Source organism: Phaenicophaeus curvirostris, chromosome 25 (assembly GCF_032191515.1).
Source record: "Phaenicophaeus curvirostris isolate KB17595 chromosome 25, BPBGC_Pcur_1.0, whole genome shotgun sequence".
In the NCBI taxonomy this organism is placed as follows: Eukaryota; Metazoa; Chordata; class Aves; order Cuculiformes; family Cuculidae; genus Phaenicophaeus; species Phaenicophaeus curvirostris.
In genome coordinates this window covers 2,859,266-2,880,304 of record NC_091416.1, presented here as the reverse complement: position 1 = coordinate 2,880,304, position 21,039 = coordinate 2,859,266, and the positions used below count along the sequence as shown (strand labels likewise).

Genomic DNA, 21,039 nt, shown 5'->3' with positions numbered 1-21,039 from the left:
GGAGTTCAGCTCTGCTGCAGGGAGATGAGGAAATTGCTGTGCTACAGGCACAGCCACCCCAGGACCGTTGGGGTTTGCCAGGCTGGAGCTGCGGGTTCCCTAGGGAGATGAAAAGCAGCCCCGCAGGAGCGAGGAGCAGCTGATGGAGTGACAGGATCGACAAGAGACAATGCTGACAGAGAATCACGTTGCAAGGTGATGAGGAATTACATCCCGCTGCAACAAGACTGCAGCCTCAGAGCTTGGGCGTGACTCCCCAGGGTTTGTGTGCACCTCCACGACAGCTGGATGTAAATGAGGCACCGTATGGATTCTGGACACCGAGACCACTGGCGAGGACAGGGACAGCCTCACTCTGCTTACCTCCAAAGGCTTCTGCTCGAAGAGTCACGCTCCAAGCAGCATTCCCTGTGCTATAAAAACCATGGCAGGTATCCCTTGGTGGTGTAAATAAAGCACTGGCTTCTCTTTCTGGCTCTGGATCCGTTCAGGAACACAGGAAAGGCTCTGCACGGTCAGTGGACCACCAGGACTGGTGCGCATCCCCAATGCTTCCACCAATGCTTCCACCACTGTCCTGGGATCCCAGCTTTCGGGAAGCCCCCCCCGAGGAGCCTCCCCCCCGGGGCTGGAGATGGACACACGCGTCCCAACCGCCACAAAAGACCAGGAAAGCCCGGTACCAGTTCCCGCTTTATTTCCAGCATCCCCTCAGACGTTGTACCCGATCAGGCCGCGCTTGCCGATGATCTCCCCGATGTAAAACCACATCAGCACCTCGGTGGCCACCAGCCCGTTCCTCAGCGCTTCCTGCAAGGAGAACGGCGCCGGTGAGATCCCCGCCTCCCTCCAGCAAACCTCCCCGCCGCCCCGGGCGGCAGCGGCTCCAGCGGGAGTGCCCGGAGCGTTCCTAAGAAGGTCCCGGCGGCCCTTCCCCTTACCCTGACGGTGAGCTGGGCCAGGCGGCCGCTCTGGAACGCCCTGACCAAGCCCTTCACGCCGTCGATGGCGCGGGGGATCTCGGCGGGGCTCGGCGGGGCCAGCTCCACCTTGGCGTAGTACCAGAACGTAGCCAGGCGCGGCTTCGAGTAGGCCACGGCGGCTGCGGGAGGGAAAGGCGGTCACGGCGGCGGCTGCTGCCCTCGGGCCCATCCTTTCCCACCCCGTGCCGTCCTTTCCCATCCCATCCCATCCCATCCCATCCCGTCCCCGGTTCTCACCGCTGAGGAGCTGCGGCCCGCGGGTGGCGACGCGCTGCACCAGCCTCTGCGCCGCCTGCGCCATTGCTCCCCGCTCAAAGTCACCGGCCGGGCCCCCCCCGCGCCTGCCCGTAGGACCCCGCGCCCGCCGCGCAGGCGCCCGCCGCGGGCAGCCCCGCCGCGAGGACCCCGGCGCCACGTGCGCGGGGCGGGGCGCGCCGCTCGCCGGAGGGACGCGGGTTCGAGACCCGGGGGGTGGCGCTCCCACCGCAGCGCATTTCGAGGCTTGGGACACGCCGCTCCCACCCGAACCGCGGGTTTAAGACGTGGGCGGTGATGGTGCCACCCTTGGAGCCTCCAGTTCGAGGCCCAAGTGCTGCAGCTGCAGCTCCTGCGCTTTAGAGTCCAGGGCAGCGCCGCTCCCAGCACCACGACTTCGAGTCCTGGGCTGTGCTCTGTGGGTCTGAGTCTCAGACGGTGTTGATGCTCCTGCCCCGGCCAAGGTTAAAACCCAGGGTGGTGCCGTTGCTGCTCCAGCTCCCTTGGGTTTGAATCCTGTGCCGCTCCCAGAGCTGCAGTTTGAGTCCCAGGCGGTGCCAAAGCCGCTGCCGCCCCCAGCCAAAGCTCCTCGCAGCTATAAGATCACCTCTGCATTTAATTTAATTATCACCCCTCCTTTTCCCACAGATTACTCAGAAAAGAGAACTTGCTACACCACCGTTCCCCTCCAGCCCGTGCCCGGCTGCAGAAGCATCGCCTCCGCGTTACATGCACAGACTTTAAACAGCACGGGAGCACGCGGCAGCGGAACAGAGGGGGATTTGGTGCCGCTGCAGAAGAACACAGCCAACAGGAAGAACAAGGAACAGAGGGCCGGGGCACCAGAAGGAAGAGGCTGCAGTCTTCCCCGAGGCAGAGGCTCAAAGCTGTAGTGCAGTAGAGAGTCTGAAGAGTAAAGAGCAGCTTGTGAAAGGAAAACAGAAGAAGGGATGGAAAGGGAGGTCCTAGGAGAGGCTCCGGAGGTGGTGGCGATGCACGAAACACAGCCCGGAGCTCCCATCACTACCCCTGCAAGGCAGTTATCTCGCCAGAGACCGTAGGTCATGGGATGAGACCCCGGCTTTCAGTTCAGCGTCTCCTCCAGCTCCTCCTTCTGCTTTTTCCTCTCTGCGAGCCACCGCTGGATCTTTTCTTTGAGCTCTGTGTTTGGTCTGATCTGGTCCATAGTGAGGGGGCTCCGGTTAAAAGGATCTGTCTGGTCACTGAAAGACAAATCATTGAGGGGTTATTTGGATGGAATAAAAAGCCAGGAAGACTGTCATGATGTTCCTGTCGTTAAGCTGAGACCAGTGTCTTATCAGAAAAGTGAAACAGGTCCCAGAAAGCCCAAGGCCTGTGCTGCCTACCTGAGGAGGTGCCGGGCGATGGTCGACCGGTCCACGGTGACACGGGAAGAGGGCAGGATCACCGGGTCCAACATCAGAGTGCTCATGATTGGATCCAGGAACTCATCACAGGCATCCGCGTACGTCTCCTCCTCCTGCTGCTGGCGGTCTGCAAGAGACTGGAGAACATGCACTGCTTTTAGAGACGCTGTCTCACGGCTCCTTCAAGATCAAGTTTGCTCCTGACTCATAGCCGAAGCCTGAGTGCCAGCAGGGAGCCCTCCCAGCTGCCCCACCTCAGAGGGAGCTGTGCTTCCAGAAATCCAGCTCCACAGCAAAGACGAAGTGACACACAGATGGAAAAGGACACCAGAGACCAGTTCCACCTTTCTTTGTGTGCTTAAATCCCCTCCACTTCTCACCTTGATCCTCTCAGCCAGGTTACTGAAAGACACGATCATGTTGCCAGGCTTGTTGATTTTCTTCAGAACCCGAACGGTCTGGGCGAAGAGCGTTGGCGAGTAGGAGCGGCCGTCCTTGGGCACGGTGGCACAGAAGTTTTCTTCATCCCTGGACCGTGGGTTAGAAGAGAGCAAAGCTTTAAGAATCAGTGTTTACCAACCAGCAAAACATAGTCCCCACAACAGCCGTGATAGTACCCAGCTTCCCCCCCTGCAGTGCAGGGTGCAGACAGCTTCCCTGGGTAATTTAAACTAAGGTTGTTATGGAAGAGCGCAGCGCGCTTCCCAAAGGCCCAGGAAGGCCTGCAGAAAACCACAGAGCTCTGTTGGTTCCATTCCCAGAGGGGAAAACTCCTGCCCTGCAGCACAGGGGTGTCAGGGCTCTGCCAGCCCCACCATCCCCAGGATGGCTCCTGGACAGCTCTCCCTCGTCACCCACCCAAGGTTCAGGTAGATGGTGCAGATGTCGGACACGAGCTGCTGCGGCTTGAAGTCAAACTCGCTGAAATCCTTGACTTTCAGAGCTCCCATTTTAGGGCCAACCAGGTGTTGCAGGAAATAGTTGAGCATGGAGATGATGCGCTCAGCAAGGAAAGGATGCACGAACAGGGACTTGATTTCTGGAAGAGAACCCGGCAGTTCCCCGAGTTGCGCAGCAATCCCCGGCCACCCTGAAGCCAAGCTCCTGCCCCTCTCCACGTGCCAGCAGGCAGGAAGGGCTGCTCTCCCTACCAGAGGTCAGGAAGGCCAGAGTGCCGATAGTTTCGTTGGACATGATGTTGTGGAAGCGCGCCAGCTGACCAAACATCTGCAGGCTTGACTCCTTCTCGCGGCGAGCCTCCTGGGACAGGCTGTCCCACTCGCCGCGGTCCTTCTCGATCTGCTGGACTTTGATCTTGCTGAGGTACTGGAACGAGAGGGCAGGACTGGAGCTGTTGCTGTTCTTGGGACAGGTCAGGATCGCCCTGGCCGCCTTTGTGAGGTGAGAGATGTTGCTTATGCGATGCTGACAGCACCTGCGCTCAGCCCTACCTGTATGGCTTCATCCAACAGGAAAATGGCATCGTTCATCAGCAAATTAAGGAAGCGCAAGAAGAGAGGGGGGTTCATTGCCTCCAGGTTCTCCGAAGCGTAATCAGCCAGGGCCTGCAAGGAATGGGAGAAGGGTTAGAGCTCTGGCAGGGTCCCCTGGCAGGACACAGCTCCACGCGCGACAGGAGCTGCACGCACACACGTAGATATGCGCCTCGTGCTCACCTTTATGCTCTCCCGGTACGAGTCCGTGCCCCACATGTACCTCAGGATGGGATACATGGGGCGGCGGTAGTTGAACTTCTGTTCAAACTGGTGCGGGTCACCTGGACAAAAGCAAACACAAGAGTGTTTCCCGTGGGCAGCTGACACAGGCTGGGGCTGCAAATTCCTTTTCACCATTTGTTTGAATCAAAACCCCTGCTCCTGTGCAGATGAGAGCAGCACAAGTGACCGCACTGCAGAAGAGGGTGGGTGAGGGGCCCTATAGGCACTGCCGAGCAAAAAAGCTGGAGCTCTGGCTGTTATCCTTTCTAGATAGGCAGTTCTGCACAAGGCAGAAGTTTGGGAAGACACTTCTCTGGAATGCTGCCTGCTCAGTGGCTTAACGAAGCACAAACCGATTTGTTTGTACTGACAAATCCCAGAGACATTTCCCTCCTGCGGATGTCAGAGGAAGACCTGCTCACCAGTAAACTCGATATCCACAAAGACTTTGATAAGTGCCTCGGCAAGATGAGCAGCATTTTGGTAAGAGCAGAACACTCGCTTGCGATGAAACACGCTGGAGACGAGCGGGCTCTGAGCCTGGTCTAAGTGCGGCATCACTGCTTCCAGCACTTCCGCCAGCTTGGCTCGCAGGTGAGGATTTTTCATCCTGCAAAATAAAATAATGCAAAATACAGGATGGCATGAGGCCTGAGCTGTTCTGGAAGCACTCCATGAGCAGTGCCCATCCGTACAGGAGCATCCCGTTGCTGCAGACTAACTGTAACCTAGCCCTGGCATCCAGCATCTCATGTTCAGTGCCAGAGCCACAAGGCAAAGGCATGCACTGGATTTTCACAGTTAAATCTCAGGCAGAGAGGCCAGAGGGTGTGAGAAGAGCGAAGCTGTTGCCTCCCTCATCGGCCACGCATGCTGCTCGCAGCCTGGGCTTGCTTATCAGCTGTAGCTCCCGTGCAAACCTGCCTCACTGGCTCCCTACCTCCTCTCTATCGTGCTGGTCCAAAGCACCGAGGCCAAGGTGTGACTCCTCTCTGCTTTGTGTGGGGCAGAAGGCAAAGTGACTGCCACGCTGACACTGCCCAGTACAACCTGCCTCCCATGGCCAGCGAGCAGCAAAAGCAGCACCGAGGGAAACCTCCGCCTGCTCCTGCTGACCTGGGCTTGCTGTGTTTACACAAACAAGTGCAAACAAATGAACAGCAGAAACATCGTGTTTGCAGTGATGTCTTATCAGGAAGATCGATAGAACTACTCAATTTCTTCAGTGCTCAGTAGACCTCACAGAGATACCCCAAACAGATCAATCCCAGGCACTACAACAGCTCTACCCGACCAGGTGCTCACAGAATGCAACCAAAAAAAGTATTCAGGCATCAAATCCCACTTGTTCCTCTTGGCCTTCAGGCAGGGTCTTGTTCACCGTGCCTCCTGCAGGTGGAATTTATCTTTTCCATTCATGGATGCCTAAACCAAACCTAAAGGCGCCCCTGACGGTTTCCACTTGCTCGTTCCCCTCTGGGTGCTCCTCTGCAGGCAAGCACGCAGGGCTCGTGCTCGGGGCCGTACGTACCTCTCCACATCACCCATGAAAACAGTAATGAAGTGAAGGACATGCTCCAGAGAATCAGCAGAAGTCTCCAGGATGTCATCAGCAAAACGCCGCAGGAAAATGAAGAAGTCACCCAGATTATCAGCAAAGAATTCTGCAAGCGGAGATAGCAGATAAGTTCCTCCTCAGGCAGCTCAGTTTGCCCTTTCCTAGCCCCCCATCTGCACTCCCCTCTTTGCCCTAGATCTGACTGAAGTTTCAGGAACTAACACTGCAGGTGTGAAGGTCCCAGCCTGATGAAATCTGTATTGCTCAGGATTCACTTCACATGCAATATTTGGTGAAACTCCACAACCTAGCAATGTGTGGGCTCTTCAAGGTCAGCAGCACAGACACCTGCAGCATGGCCCCTCAAAGAGCACTAGATTTTCAAGTGACCCTCCTCTGTGATTCCTCAGACAGAATGGTCTACATAAAGGAAGATGCCATTGGCCGTAGCTCCGTGTCATGCCCTGGACAGAAAAGTGCTTTTCTGGACAGCTTTTCTGGACCCGGAGGCACCAGGTCCAGCTGCAAGATGAACTCAGAGGTCCTAACTCTTTGGAGCTTCTGACCTCGCTGCCAATATTTCTGAAGCTGTACCTGATATTTCCTATACACTCCCCAGCCCTTCTTTTCAAAGGAGAACACCCTTTAAACATCTCAGCAAAGAGGAAACCCAGGAGCTAGGACCATCTTAAGGAACTGCTCTCTTTCTAAACACTGCACTGTGCAAGGAGCTCCAGACTTGGCTGGTTCATTGTGGCAGGCACAGAGCAGAACTAGTGGCTTCACCTGGCACGTAGGCCAAGGCGCTGTTTTCCACCTCCGGCAGCGGGAAGCTCAGCTCTAGCGGCTCTGTCCCGTGGTTTCCGATGGCCAGCTGCACCAGCAGAACTGCCATGGACACCTGCAGATTCAAGCAGTTCTGCAGCATCTGCGGCTCCGTCATTGCCGTCTTGGTGGAGAGATAGATGGTCATCAGGCGCTCAAACTGCTCGCGGAGGCTGTCGGCAGCCGGGCTGGCGCTCTGCTGAGCTTCTCGCCAAGCTACTTGCAGGCGGTGAAGGCTTTGGTTCATCTTTACCATCTGGTCATGCAACCTGCTCAGAAAAGATGGGAAGCAGGAGTGAGACGAGACGCATACAACATCCAGCACAGCATGCAGGAACAAAACCCAGCGCATGCTTTTCTTCTGCGCAAACCATTTCCTGCAGATAACCTGTTTGAGGCACTGGGAAGTCTTTAGAGAAACACAGGCCAGGGTTTGGGAGGATACCAGGATACCACAGTGGCCTCTGGAGTGGCCTGGGAAGCTAAGAACTGCCTCAAAGCCCACTGCAGCAGCGTGGACAGTGAGCTGACACAGCCACCAAACCCTTTGGGTGACTGAGATCAAGGATCTGGGAAACCCAGAGCTGCCTGCCAGGTGACATTTCAGTTTCCCAGCAACGAGCCACCTGCATAACTTTTTCCTCCTTTTCTATAATTAGAGAATAAAGCAGAAGGGGACGGTGCTTGGATCATCCCTGACCTCACTGTATCCAGGCAACGATTTGCAGAGGGAAGCTGAGAAAAACAGTGCATTCTGTTGTCCAGAAAATCCTTTCCTGGAAGCAGACAGCTACCTCATGTTTCTGTTTCACATGCAGTCTGTCTACCGAGGCAGTCTGGAGCCTTCCCGCAAGGAGAAGGGGGAACCAAGCAACTCACAGACACCCAGCACTCGGCTGTTCCCTTTCTATAAATAACGTGGAGCCTCTAAAACTGTTAGCACAGCGAAAGGTACTCGGCGGTGCATTTTTCACTGTCATTCCAGCCTCAGGATGGCTGGTTTTGCAAAGAAACTTTGTCCACTGGTGATCACAGGCAACACCAACAGTTTTACCCACTTACTCTCTGCTCCCAGTATTCAATAAAAACTTATGTGGCCATACACAGGTGGAAAAAAGCACTGGGAGTGACGTGGCACCTACAGCCTGAGCACCCTGTTACTTAGATATTACAGATGTTTTAAGCCCTTCCACAAGTTCCCTCTCAAAGCCCGCATGTGTCGGTAGCGCACCGAACGCCTCCAGAGCAGGGAAGGCTCTCAGGACAGGGCAGGTACCTGTGGAATCCCAAGTGAAGGGTGTACTGCGTGAGGACCAGGTTTTCTGTCACCAGGTTGTAGCTGTTTGCAAACTCTGGCTCTTGCTCGCTTGGAGCTGGTATCAAACATGTTTCTTTTTCCAAACCTGGAATGCAAAGCATCCTTGCATCAAATCCTGCCTGGCAGCGTTGGGCCTTCATTGAAGGCATGAAATGACTGCTGGTGATGCCAGGCAGCACTTTGTTTGTATTCATTTCCTCCCTTGCTCCCCGCTGCTCATCCTGATCTCTCTCCTGTACTGCCACAGGTTGAGTGGGCACTACTGGAAGCAGTAAGGAGCCCAGCAGATCCCCTTTCTCCCTCCCTCGCTCCCCAAGGTCCCGGCGTACCTTTCATATGTACATTCTTGCTGCGCCTCTCCTCCTCGTTCAGCTCCTTCAGGGCACAGTAGGTGGGGTTGAAGGTGAGCAGCCTGGGAGATTTTGGTTTGCAGAAGGGCTGGCAGAGCTTCAGGAGAGCAGCTCCCAGGTTGAGGAAGAAGGCATCTGAGGCGTACATCTGGAAGAAGATCTCTGGCATCTGGTTAGCCCAGATTTTAGTGCGGCCTGCGTTTGCGTGGAGGCAGTTTCCCAGCCAGGAAAGAATCCTGTGCTTCGTCTCTGGAGATAACTGCAGCAGGTTCTTCAGCATCTGATAGATCTTCTCGTGGAACTGGGCCATAAACTGTTACGGAGAACAGAAAGTGGCTAGAGGAGTCACTGCTCGATTGCTCTTTTGCCACCCCACCCTTAACGCTCTCAGAGCTCTCCCGGCTCAAAAACTCATTGTGCTCATGAAGGCCACAGCTTTCCAACTAATCATGGCTACTGATCACCCGCCAGACATGCATGTTAGAAGCGTGTCAAATCCCAATCCCAGCAGAAAAGAATAATTAGGGACATACAGAGAAGCAGCTAAGAGCAAATTGTGTCTGTATTCGATATAAGGACCGGGGTTACAACAACCTGAGGAAGGCAGTGAAACTGCTGGCACGTTGGAGAATTCACAGCAGTTTTGTGACATCCTTAGTCACCAGCCAGGGCATTAAAGAACTGGTGACAGAACTCAAGCCCTGACATCAGGTCTTTAACCCTTGGGCAGTGAAAAGCCATTGACGCGTGGGGAAGCAGAACTGTCGTGCTACAGCCCACCTGGTGGATGTTGGATTCCTGCACTTTGATCTCCTGTGGGCTGGATCGGGATGGATTCAGGAAATAGCCATGGTTCTCCACGACACCAGGTGTCTTTAACAAGCAGGAGATGTTCAGAATGGCACCCAGCAATGTCTTCTGGTACATCTGTCCATTGCTGGGATCCTTGGGCTGAATATAGCCTGCAAACACCTAGGGCACAGAGTAGGATGTGCTGGCGGTTACATAAAACCCAGTCAAGAACCCTGTGAACCCATCAGGCTGGCTATGAGAAAGGAGGATGGGGTAAAAACACATACAGATTGGGTTTTGTCAACACGCCCTTCCTGTGAGGAGCTCTGGATCAGAGGCACCCACCTTGGCGATGTCCTTCTGCTTTGTGAAGTAGAGGAGCATATCAAGGTATGTGTAGAGCAGGATCTGGCAGAGGTCCAGGTCCTTGATTCTGCCCAACAGGATATCAAAGACTGGAACCATCACCTCCCCGAACGTCCGCACCTCCTCATCCATCGTCAGGGCTTCTATCACCTCTTCCAGAAACGCAGTCACACCTTCAAAGTCTGGCAAGGCGAGCAGGGCTGTTACTCACCATCCTCCCACGGCCAACCCCCAGCACGTGCATGCACGCTGCGAGCTACACCCAGCCCTCCCTTTTAGCAACAAGGGGAGCCAAGGCTTCACCTGAGCCCACAATACTCTTACTGCAGGCTTTAAGCCAGCAGCGCGATCCCGCTGGACTTACGGGCCCCTTGCAGCGCCTCCAGCATCAGGTCCACCAGCTGCTCGTGCACATTCTGGTTGACGTAGATCTCTGGGGTGAGGAGGACAGTGCGGGTGTTGGATACTGTCAGGTTCCGGCAGCGCACGGCGAAGGGCAGCAGGCTCTCTGGGACTTTGGTTATCTGGGTGAGGAGAAGGAGATGGAGTTGGGGCCCTGGCACCTGCTTCTGGCTGTTAAAACCTCTGCTTGGTCACCTCGGAGCAGGAAGCTGGGTGACAATGCCGCCTCTTTCCTCAGGAGCCCCTGCCCACCTCTTCTCTTGCCCTCTGGAAGCAGGCGTAGAGGTAGCGCAGGATCTGCCTCTCCCCGGCGTCCCGGTCAGCGGAGAGGTTCTGTGTGCTGGCCGAGGTCATGTAGATCAGGTGGTTTCCAGGTTCCGGCAGCAGCAAACGGGTGAACAGGGCCTGGGCACCAGCAAAGACAGACGGGATGTGCAACAGCCCTGGCTCAGAGTCAGCCCCTCATGCCTGTTCTGGTTTGAGCTGAAGCACGATCCGTTTTCTAACCACGGCTCAGTCTCGTCTAAGTGTTAACTGCCTGCTTTTCAGACAGTGTTTCTTTCTAGAAGCTCAATTTCAGCTGCTGAAAACTGGTGCCCCTACCTGCTCGACATTGTCCATGTCCAGCCAGTCCTGCTCGTCCAGGTCTGCTGCCATTTCCTCCAGATAGACGCAGCGCGCCGGGATCCCATTCCCGCTCTTCATGCTGGGATCGCCTGAGGGAAGCCCAGATGGACCCGTTTCATCCAAAACTGAGTGAGAATGTGCCAGCAGGCACGAACCTGCCCGTGGCTGAGCTGCTGCGGCACATTCCCACTCCCAGCTCTCCCCTCCACCTTCAGATGGGTCCGGCAAGCTCTGCCCAGCACAACAGGGTTTCCCAAGCCTGTGCACTCCCCCCGGCACAGCAAAGCGAGTTCCCAGCACTCACTGTTGTCGAGGGTGATGAGGAAAATCCTCTGGATCATGTGATTGATGTTAAGCTGCTCGCACAGCTCCCGCTGCGAGCGGAAGGAACGGTTGATCTCGGCCACCGAGTAATCGCAGTCGTCCAGGCTCTCAGAGACGCTGTTGTCGGAGTCATCCTGGCTGACCGAAGCCTCGTCGCCTAAAAAACAGAGCCCCTCAGCGTCTGACCGGCCGGGGGGGGCCTCGCTAGGGCTGGGGAGGGAACTCGCCAAGGCCAGGGTTGGGGAGAGCCTCGGTCGAGGCAGAAGGGAAAGTCTTGTTAGGGCCTAGCGGGGGAACTCGGCAGGGCCCGCGAGGGAAAAGACTCAGCAGGGTCCGGGAGGGAAAAGACTCAGCAGGGCCCGGGAGGGAAAAGACTCAGCAGGGCCCGGGAGGGAGAAGACTCAGCAGGCCGGGGGCCGCGGGGGGACTCGGCGCCCGCTCCCCCACCTCTCAGCTGCCGCAGCTGCTGCTGCTTCTGGACGGCGGCGAAGTGCTTGGCGTCGGCGATGGAGCCGAAGAGGGCGGCGAAGGGGTTGCTGGAGATGCTGCTGCTGTTGTTGTTCTCCTGGTCGGTCATGGCCCCTCAGGGCCGCGCCATGCGGGGGGGGGCCGTGGCGGGGCCCCGCTCCGCAACTCCCCGCGTCGCCGCCGCGTCGCGCCTCCCTGACGTCACCGCGGCGCGCCGGAAGCCGCGCTACGAGAGTCTCTGCCTCCCTCCCTCCCTCCTCCCCCGAGGGGCAGCGGCGCCCCCTGGCGGCCAGGAGGAGGCAGCGCCTCCCCCCCTCCTCGGGGACATGGGGAGAGGGACACACAGACACACAGGGACACAGGGACAGAGGGACACACAAGGACAGGGACACACAGGGACACAGACACAGAGACACAAGGACAGAGGGACAGGGACACACAGACATGGGGACAGGGACATGGGGACACAGACACAGGGACACAGACACACACGGTCAGAGGGACAGGGACACACAGACAGAGGGACAGGGACACAGGGACAGAGAGACACACAAGGACAGGGACACAGGGACATGGGGACAGGGATACAGAGACACACAAGGACGGGGACACACAGGGACACAGACACACAAGGACAGAGGGACGGGGACACAGATGTGAGGACAGGGACTCATGGACACAGACACAGGGACAGGGATACACAGACACACAAGGACAGGGACACAGGGACACACAGACACACAAGGACAGAGGGACAGGGACATACAGACATGGGGACGGGGACATGGGGACAGGGACATAGACACAGGGACACAGACACAGGGACACAGGCACACAAGGACAGAGACACAGGGACACAGAGGGAGATGGGGACAGGGACACAGGGACATGGGGATGGATACAGAGACACACAAGGACGGGGACACACAGGGACACAGGGACACAGACGCACAAGGACAGAGGGACAGGGACACACAGACATGGGGACAGGGACTCATGGGCACAGACACAGGGACAGGGACACACAGACACAGACACACAAGGACAGAGGGACAGGGACGCACAGACATGGGGACAGGGACATGGGGACAGGGACACAGACACACAGACACACAAGGACAGAGGGACAGGGACACAGATGTGAGGACAGGGACTCATGGACACAGACACAGGGACAGGGATACACAGACACACAAGGACAGAGACACAGGGACACACAGACACACAAGGACAGAGGGACAGGGACACACAGACATGGGGACAGGGACACAGACACAGGGACACAGACACAGGGACACAGACACACAAGGACAGAGGGACAGGGACACACAGACACACAAGGACAGAGGGACAGGGACACACAGGGACAGAGACACAGGGACACACAGACACACAAGGACAGAGGGACAGGGACACAGACACACAAGGACAGAGACACAGGGAGATGGGGACGGGGACATCCAGACACAGGGACAGAGACAGACAGACGCACAAGGACAGAGGGACAGGGACACAGAGACGCAGGGAAATGGGGACGGGTGCACAGGGACACGGGGAGACTTAGGGACACGTGGACATGGGGACAGGGACACACGGACACAGGAACACATGAACATGGGTACACAGGCAGATGGACACACAGACGCAGGGGCAGATACATGGACACAGGCATCTGGTTGGACACATGGACACATGGACATGGACACATGGACATGGACACACGGATCCAAGCCCAGGCACACGGACACCGCGGGTCCTTAGTGCTCTGGGTCCGCCTGGGGGTCCCCCCAGCGGGGCTCCCGATCTGCTCCTCTTTGGAGCGTGGAAATGCGTGAATTTGGGGAGTTTTGTATAAATAACATTTTGATAGGAACGGTTGGACTCAATGATCCGATGGGTCTCTTCCAACCTGGTGATTCTATGATTCTATGATTCTAAATTGGCACACACACGCGTGGATGCAGAAATACAAATTTATGTGATGGGGGGTTGTGGGCTGGTGCTGGGGCGGGGGGCAACGAGGGGAGGACGGGGCGACATCTGGCTCTGTGGCTGCGTGGCTTGAATTCCAAGGCTTTAACCCCCCCGTTCCTGGTTTGTGCAGGGTGGGCTATGGCACTGTTGGCACCGGACCCTCCGCTGGGCACCCACCGCCCACCACGGGGACGGACGGCCACCCCGTCCCACCACCCACCACGGGGATGGACGGCCACCCCATCCCACCACCCACCATGGGGACGGACGGCCACCCCGTCCCACCAACCCCCGTCCCCCGCTCCGGCAGCGCGTCCCGGCTGCCCTCGGTGAAGGCGTCCTCGCTGCGAGGGTCCCAGCGGAGGCTGAGCGCGGGGAGCTCCCGCTGCTCCAGCTCCTGCAGCTCCTTGGCGCTGGCCGCCGGCGTCTGCACCTCGAAGGTCATGTCGAAGCGGCTGTAGTCCACCCTGAAGGCTCCTTTCTCCAGGGACATGCAGGGCTCGAAGCGGTACCCCCAGAGGATCTCGTCCTCCGTGTACGAGGTGCGGGCTTGGCACGTCATTCCTGCGGGGAGACAACGGTTGAGCCAGCGATCGAAGTGTGGGGCTCCACCATGGACCACCCGCTGCCTCATGAGGGGTTTAGGGAGCTGGTTTCGGCCCCGGGCATCTCTTGCCAGGACGCTGACCTCGAGCCCAGGTGTGCCCAGCATCTCTGGGACCCCAGAGGTGCTGCCCATCCCCACCCGACCCTCGTGGACCACTCGCCTGTGGCTTCCACGATGCCCTCGAGGATGATGATGATTTCAAACTGCTCCCGGCGCAGTGACTCGGCCGACAGGTCCCAGAAGGGGCTGTGGGCGTTGATGACGTGGCAGATGATCTGGGGCTCCACCAGGAACAGGCGGTCCTCCCCGGTGTCGTACCCCAGGTTCAGCTCCGACTGCTCCAGCGGGATGAATTCCCCCTCGGCCGTCTGCCGGGACTTGATCAGCTTGGCTCGGATCTTGGCATCCACCATGTGGCTCTCCCGCAGGTCCCCCACACGGAACATCAGGCAGAGCTTCTCGTCCCGGCGGGAGATGACACAGTTCTTGCTGAAGATGAGGGTCTGGGCGCGCTTCTTGGGCCGGGAGATCTTGACGAACATGCATCCCACCATCAGGGCGTCGATCATGGAGCCGACGATGGACTGCGCCATCAGCAGGATGACGCCCTCGGCGCAGTTGGCCGTCACCATGCGGGAGCCGTAGCCGATGGTCCGCTGGCTTTCCACCGAGAAGAGCAAAGCGGAGATGAAGCCGTCCACGTTCTCGATGCACGCCGGCCAGTCGGGGTCGCCCCGGTGCCAGACGTCCCCCCGTGCCCAGGCGTCAAAGAAATAGATGGTGCCAAACACCACCCAGGTGACGATGTAGCACATCATGAAGACGAAGAGGAACCAGCGGTACTTGAGGTCCACGATGGTGGTGAAGATGTCCGAGAGGAAGCGCTTCTTCTCCTGGATGTTGCCCAGGTTCACCTGGCACTTGCCCACCTTGGTGACGTAGCGTTGCCGCTGCCGCTTGCCGGCTTGCATCACCGGCCCGTCGTCCTCCAGCAGCTTGCGGCGCCGGCTCTGCGGCCCCTCGGCGGCGGGGCTCTTGCCGCGCACCGAGCTGGGGATGTTGGGCACGCTCAGCGCCTGCTGCGGGTACCAGCGGGACGGGTCGCTGGGCCGGTGATGGGCGGCCACGCTGCCGCGGCTCGGCGGCAGGGACGCCACGCTGGAGACGATGCCGCCGCCGCGGCGAGGCGGGGACGGGCAGTTTGGCATCTGGGCAGCGCCGGCGTCGGCTTTCGGCTGGCTCTCCTCCACCACAGGCGCGTCCGGGGGTTCGGGCTGTAGGAGGGAAAGGAGCCCGGCGGTGAGAAATCGCCTCCGAGCACGCGGCAGCATCCTACGCGAAGGATGCCGGGAGCCCCGGCGCGAGCCATACCTCCTGGGGGAAGGTGCCGTACCGGCTGGTGTCGGAGGGTGGCCGGGGCAGATAAGCCAGCATGTGCTTGGCGGTGGGGGTTTGCGCCAGCGGGATGGAGTTGCTGCGGCCACGCAGCTCGTCGGGGGCCAGCCGGACGCCGATGCTGTTGTGGGCGCAGGGCAGCACCATGGTGGGGCCGGGGCAGGGGCTCAGCCCCGGGCTGGGCGCGGGGTCCTGCCATGGGGAACACAAAGCAGGGGGTTATTCTGGATGTGGAGCTCCAGCCCCTCTCCGCAACCCTACAGGCGAGGGTCTGGAAGGGCTGCCCTTGCCCAGCGGGGCACGTGCCAGCCGTGGATCCGTGCCGGGGCGGCTACAGGCTGGTACCAGATGGCTAAGCCCATTAGGAGCCGTAATTGCATTGCAGAGGCCAGGAAGGAGGCATCCGCCTCCGTCGGGGAGCGACCCCGGCTGTGGATAGCTTGGGGTGAGCACCCGCAGTGGTGCCCCGCGATGTCCCACGCCATGGCCATCGTTACCAGCTTGCTAACGAGCTCCAGGCAGGAACGGCCAAGCCCTGGGTATGGGAAGAAGGAGACCCCGTGGGAGAGACGCAGATGAGTCCAGCCTGGGGGTCACATCCCTGGGAACGCAACCTGGAGAGCAGCGACCCATGAGGATGGGGACAGGGATGGGGAGCGTGGGCGCTCTGCCTCCTCCAAGTGCCGCTGCAGAGCAGTGGGATCGGTGGCGATGGAGGAGAGAGCCCTGGGTGAGGCGGGCACCCACCTCATGTCTGGCTGGAGCAGCTGCCGGCTCGGCAGGCGTCGTCCTCTCCGCTCGTGGCTCCTGCTTTGCTCCGGCTGTTGCCGGGCATCTTCCCGACGGCTGCGGATGGGAATCCTCCGGCTGTGCCGCTGTGCCCAGTGGGAGGGAAGGACGGGGAGCTTGGCGGTGGCCTCCAATCCTGCTCCAGTGGCAGAAGGTCGCCCGTTAATCTGTCTCAATGACAGGCACAATTACCTCGAGATGATTTAATCGGAAAGCGCGGGCGCCCCGATGCCCAGGGAAGGAGCAGGAGGAGTTTCCCAGCGGATTTCCCAGCTCTCGCCCTCAGGATGATGCTCCACGTCTGTTCTCAGGGACGAGACCATCAGTGAGGGGCTGGGAAACATCCCCCACCCCAAACCTGCTCTGTGCTCCAGGTTGAACGTGCTCCGTGCTGCCTCACCTCCTCCTTTCGGGACCCCCTGGCAAAGATGCTCTCTGGTTCCGGGTCCCCGGTGCCAGGAGCACTCAGGAAAGCACCAGCCCAGCCCCTGTACCCGCTCTGATAGGAAAGACGGCAGATGAAGGAGAGATTAGTCGCTAATCTCTCAGGGAAGATGAATCTGCAAGCTGGACTCTGCAGAGGAGATGCAGGCAGGGTGGATGGGAGACGAGTGCCAGCACAAAGTTAGGATTTTCCTGACGATGCCGCCCATCCTCTCCCCACATCTTCGCTTTGCAGCTGGATATCCTCTCCCAGGCAGGAGCTCGCTGACGTGCAGCAACAGGGGCTGTGCCCCTGGTGAAGTGCTGCACGGGGTAGGGTGGTTGGTACCCACCTGCCAGAGAGACAGACCCTCCCTCGGGTGTCCTCGTCGTCGATGCAGACCCTTTGTGTATTGATTTAATGACCAAAGGAGGGCTGGTGCCTCAAATCCTCCCAAGAAGAGCCTGATGCCGGCTCTCCGCTGCCCTCATCCCACCTCGGGCTCCACTCCCCATCCCACCACGGCTGATGCCACCGCTGCTGGGAGATGCTTTCCCTGCCAAGGCTCTCGCACCGGGGTGCCCGAGGTTCAGAGGATTTGCATGCTTTGGCTTAACCCTCCTGGGCACTGCCAGGCAGCAGCGCCGCAACCACGATGGACAACGCTACCTGGCTTTCCCTTCCCAGCCGGGTGCTCTTCCCTCTTCGCGTGGAAAAACCAACAACTGCTGGAAAATGACCGTGGCCACACCCCGGCGTCGGAGGAACAGGCTTGAATTAGCTCAGCCGGGCGGCAGACGCGGCCGGCGGCGGGGCGGACGCTGCTCCACAAGCGTTAATGCCCACGGCCGCGCTCGGGGCGGCTAATCTCAGCCCGGCGAAGGTTAGCGGGACGGCGTTAGCATGGCCGGGAGCTGGTGGGCCAGGCTGCAGGCTGGGGGGCTGCTGCTGGCCGTCCTCGGCTGGGTCTCCTCCTGCGTCACCACCTTCGTCCCGCTCTGGAAGAACCTCAGCCTGGACCTGAATGAGATGGAGGTCTGGACCATGGGGCTCTGGCAGGTCTGCATCATCCAAGAGGAGGGCGCGGTAGAGTGTCGAGCCCACGGCTCCTTCCTGGCGCTGCCCCCCGAGCTGCGCATCTCTCGCCTCCTGATGTGCCTCTCCAATGGGCTGGGGCTGCTGGGGGCCCTCCTCGCCGCCCTGGGGCTGGAGGGCTGGAGAGCCTGCGAGGACAGACCCCGGCTCAAGCGGCGGCTCCTGCTCGCCGGGGGAGCAGCGTTCTGCGTGGCGGGGATGGCCACCCTGGCCCCGGTCTCCTGGGTTGCCTACAACACCGTCCTCGACTTCTGGGATGACAGCGTCCCCGACATCGTCCCCCGGTGGGAATTCGGGGAGGCCACCTTCCTGGGGTGGTTTGCCGGAGCCTTCCTGGCCTCTGGAGGGCTGCTCCTGGCCTGCAGCGCCCGCTCCATCAGGACGGCATCGCCGCCGGCCCCCGCCTGCCACCAGCTCCCCACCACGCGGTGTCCAGCCGGGGGACACCCCTCACACCTGAAAAACGCAGACCTGGTCATCTAGGGACTCAGGACGCCGAGCCTCGCGCACGTCTTGGCTCTTTCCAGCGCAGGGACGGCTCCTGCGTGTTTTCCAGGGTGGTTGGCTAATTCCTTCAGCAACCCCGCAGCTTTTCTTCCTTCCTCGGTGTGTCTGCTTCCCTTTTTCTTTCACGAGGAGCGCGAGCTTTCCCCGCAGCACTTTCCCCGCGGGAAGGCGGCGAGGCAGAAGCAGAGCAGCGGGCAGCACTTTGCGCTCCTGGTGACATCGGCGGTCGGGTCACTGATGACGCTGCATCCGCGTCCCCTGAGAATCCCCTGTAGCCGGCTCCGTGGCGGTGGTGAACGGCTACGCCCCGGCGTCGCAGCTCATTCCCCGCATCCCCGTATCCCTCTGATGTACTCGCAATAAAGGATGGCGGGCGGTGGCAGCGGCGTTTCTGTGCTCTGAGCATCCAGCTGCATCTGAGCTTCCACCACGCGAGGTGTGGTGCACGTGGGGATGAGGGTGGGAGCTGCGAGGAGCAGCGCTGCCGCTCCAGCGATGCTTTGGTCGGTCCAGGGGTGGGAAGGAGAGAGAGAAAGGTGGGAAGCGAGGGGCAGAGGGCAAGGAAGAGCCGAGGCAGTGCTCCTGCATCCCCATCGCATCAGGGATGGATGGAGCATCGAGATGATGGAGCTGTAAGCATGCCACACACCGTTGGGTCAGAAGCTCCTTAACAGCATCGTTCACCCCTGTGCAAGAGGCGAGAATGGTGTTTGGCTTCTCCGTAACCACCTCTTCCAGGTTTTCTCAGTTTGGCTGTGGAAATAAAGCCTGCTCGCACGCCTCAGTGCGACAGCAACACGGAACATCAGGCTGGATTAACACCCAGAGTCCTGACAGCAGCCAGCCCGCTGCTCCAGCACTGGTTAAAACCAGAGTTCACCGCTGGTTTAATCCCTGCAGGCTGAAAGCCGTCGGCGCGTGACCCAACTCAAGGAAGCCCCCAGCCGGCACCGGCATTCCTGGGGGAAGCAAAGTCCGCTTTCCTCCACGAGTCCCCTTTTGAAACCTGCCCTTTGCTCAGCTGGAGGGGAGAGAAGGGAGCTGATCCCAGGGGTTCCCAACCCCGCTGCGGCTCGGGGCAGAGTTAAGAGGGGAGAGGCAGCTGCTCAGTCCTTCCTCGCGCAGATCAAGGGAGGTGAAGCAGCCAAAGGGCCAGGAGGGCGGCATCCCTGGCTGGCGAGTGCTTTGCAAAGAGCTGCACCGGCTGCTGGCTGCCCTCAAGAGCTCTGGCCATTCCCCAAAGCAAAGAGCAGCTGTTTCAGCCGTCGCCTGTCATCCTCTCCCTGGAGAAACGGGAGGACAAGACCCCCAGCAGAGGTTTTCAGCGTCAGACACTCCTCCCTTGCAGCCCGATCCAAATGTCACGACTTCCTAGCCACCTACCTGCACCCGTCGGGAGTCTTCGCTTGGCTTTTTTAAAGCAGACTCAGGCCACTTGCTCAATATTTCACTTTCGGGGGCTGAGCTGCTGTCTCATCACGGTCAGACTAACCGTATTCTCCTAATTCAGGGTTTTCTCCCCCAGCCACATCCCACCACCTGCGAGTCAGAGTGGTTTAGTGATTGATGGGAATGGTTGGACTCGATGATCCGGTGGGTCTCTTCCAACCTGGTGATTCTATAATTCTATGAAAAGCTGTCTCGCAGCAATGTGTGGTCTACAGGCCGGGAGACAGGAGCGCTGTGCCTGGGCATGTGGTGGTGGGGCCCTGGTGTCCCTGCTCACCAGCTCCGTGTTTGCGTTCTTTGTACCCAGAGCACCCCAGGAATCGGTCGGAAGGCTCATCCCTCTGCCCTCCCTCATGGGAAACAAAGCTTCAAACGCTGTAGCCTGGCTGTATGGCACCCCAGTACCTGGGGAATCATAGACTCATAGAATCACCAGGTTGGAAAAGACCCATTGGATCATCGAGTCCAACCGTTCCTACCAAATACTAAACCATGCCCCTCAGAAGGGAAGGGAAGGGCTCACTGCTGGGACACGGCAGCTTGAGTCTCCACGGATAACAGCACTCTGACTTTATCGTGCAATCACCAGGAGAAGGCAAGACTCTCCCACAGGAGCCGTTTCTTCCTAAACAAAGGGGGAACGCTCACCGACAGAGTGAGAGCGGTGGGACCGTGCTGACGAGCTCCATTCTGAGACAGCTCCACTAATTACAACAAATTTTGGACTAAGAACAAATCCCAGGAACATCTGTCTAATTTCTTGGGAAAAAACCCCTCACCAGCGTGTATCCATCCCCTCTTCCTCCGCAGCTGACAAGAATTTGTGGGCCGCCAGCAGCAGGTGAAATGCTGCTGTGATAATGCAGGGTCACATTAGCAGCTAAATATGGAATTAAAAGTTTCAATTCCTCAATTACCAAGGAAAACTGAGACACTGGCTACAGGCAGAAAGTGTTTTCCCCTCCTCTTCAATCACTTAATGTGAATTCTAACCCACTGCGGGTGGCTCGGGAAGGGCACGCTTGCTTTTCCAAACCCCCAGAGCCAAGGCAGAGCATCTCGCAGTGGGAAGGGGCTCCAGAATAGATTCTCTGCTCCAAAGAACAAGACCTGAAGGAAACTTCTCAGCATTGATAACAAACAGACATTTCCTCAGGACCTGCCTTCCCAGCCTCTTCCAATGCACATCTCTGCAAACTCACCAAACTCACCTGTTTTTCTGCTAAGGCACCTGAAATGCCTGTCCCGGCAGGTCCCAAGTGCTCCGCTGTCCACAGGAGACCCACGATGAGCTCGCAAGCCCATGCTCCGTTCTGCCTCTCCAGGAGCCGCAGAAATTCCTGCAGTACTTTGTGAGTGTTATTTTTCTATTCCACTTCCCTTTCTTGACACCAAAGCCAGGAGGCACCTCAAGACCCGACTGAA

General features: G+C 58.7%; 5 protein-coding genes across 5 annotated transcripts in view; 2 read left to right on the top strand and 3 right to left on the bottom strand.

Moving 5' to 3' along the window:
• The window catches only part of CENATAC (centrosomal AT-AC splicing factor), a 365,184-nt gene that overhangs the window by 112,311 nt on the left and 231,834 nt on the right, over positions 1-21,039 (top strand). The gene's annotated exons all lie outside the window — the stretch shown is intronic.
• Positions 681-1,349, bottom strand: ATP5MG (ATP synthase membrane subunit g). The gene is made up of 3 exons (XM_069876416.1): positions 1,221-1,349; positions 942-1,102; positions 681-810 (listed from the first exon to the last, which is right to left on the bottom strand). Exons 1-3 carry the CDS (start codon positions 1,282-1,284, stop codon positions 712-714), a joined length of 324 nt encoding a protein of 107 aa, XP_069732517.1. The 5' UTR covers positions 1,285-1,349; the 3' UTR covers positions 681-711.
• Positions 1,822-11,551, bottom strand: UBE4A (ubiquitination factor E4A). Its single transcript, XM_069876336.1, has 19 exons — positions 11,354-11,551; positions 10,887-11,063; positions 10,559-10,671; positions 10,208-10,360; positions 9,918-10,077; positions 9,533-9,735; positions 9,176-9,367; positions 8,375-8,708; positions 8,004-8,130; positions 6,689-6,996; positions 5,876-6,008; positions 4,767-4,954; positions 4,303-4,403; positions 4,078-4,191; positions 3,778-3,952; positions 3,485-3,665; positions 3,007-3,154; positions 2,606-2,763; positions 1,822-2,461 (listed from the first exon to the last, which is right to left on the bottom strand). The coding sequence occupies exons 1-19, from the start codon at positions 11,481-11,483 to the stop codon at positions 2,323-2,325; spliced, it is 3,234 nt and encodes a 1,077-aa protein (XP_069732437.1). The 5' UTR covers positions 11,484-11,551; the 3' UTR covers positions 1,822-2,322.
• LOC138730782 (G protein-activated inward rectifier potassium channel 4-like) lies at positions 13,485-16,847 on the bottom strand. The gene is made up of 4 exons (XM_069876260.1): positions 16,098-16,847; positions 15,327-15,542; positions 14,116-15,229; positions 13,485-13,912 (listed from the first exon to the last, which is right to left on the bottom strand). Exons 2-4 carry the CDS (start codon positions 15,495-15,497, stop codon positions 13,485-13,487), a joined length of 1,713 nt encoding a protein of 570 aa, XP_069732361.1. The 5' UTR covers positions 15,498-15,542; positions 16,098-16,847.
• On the top strand, positions 17,237-18,385 carry CLDN25 (claudin 25). The gene has a single exon (XM_069876419.1). It carries the CDS (start codon positions 17,467-17,469, stop codon positions 18,139-18,141), a length of 675 nt encoding a protein of 224 aa, XP_069732520.1. The 5' UTR covers positions 17,237-17,466; the 3' UTR covers positions 18,142-18,385.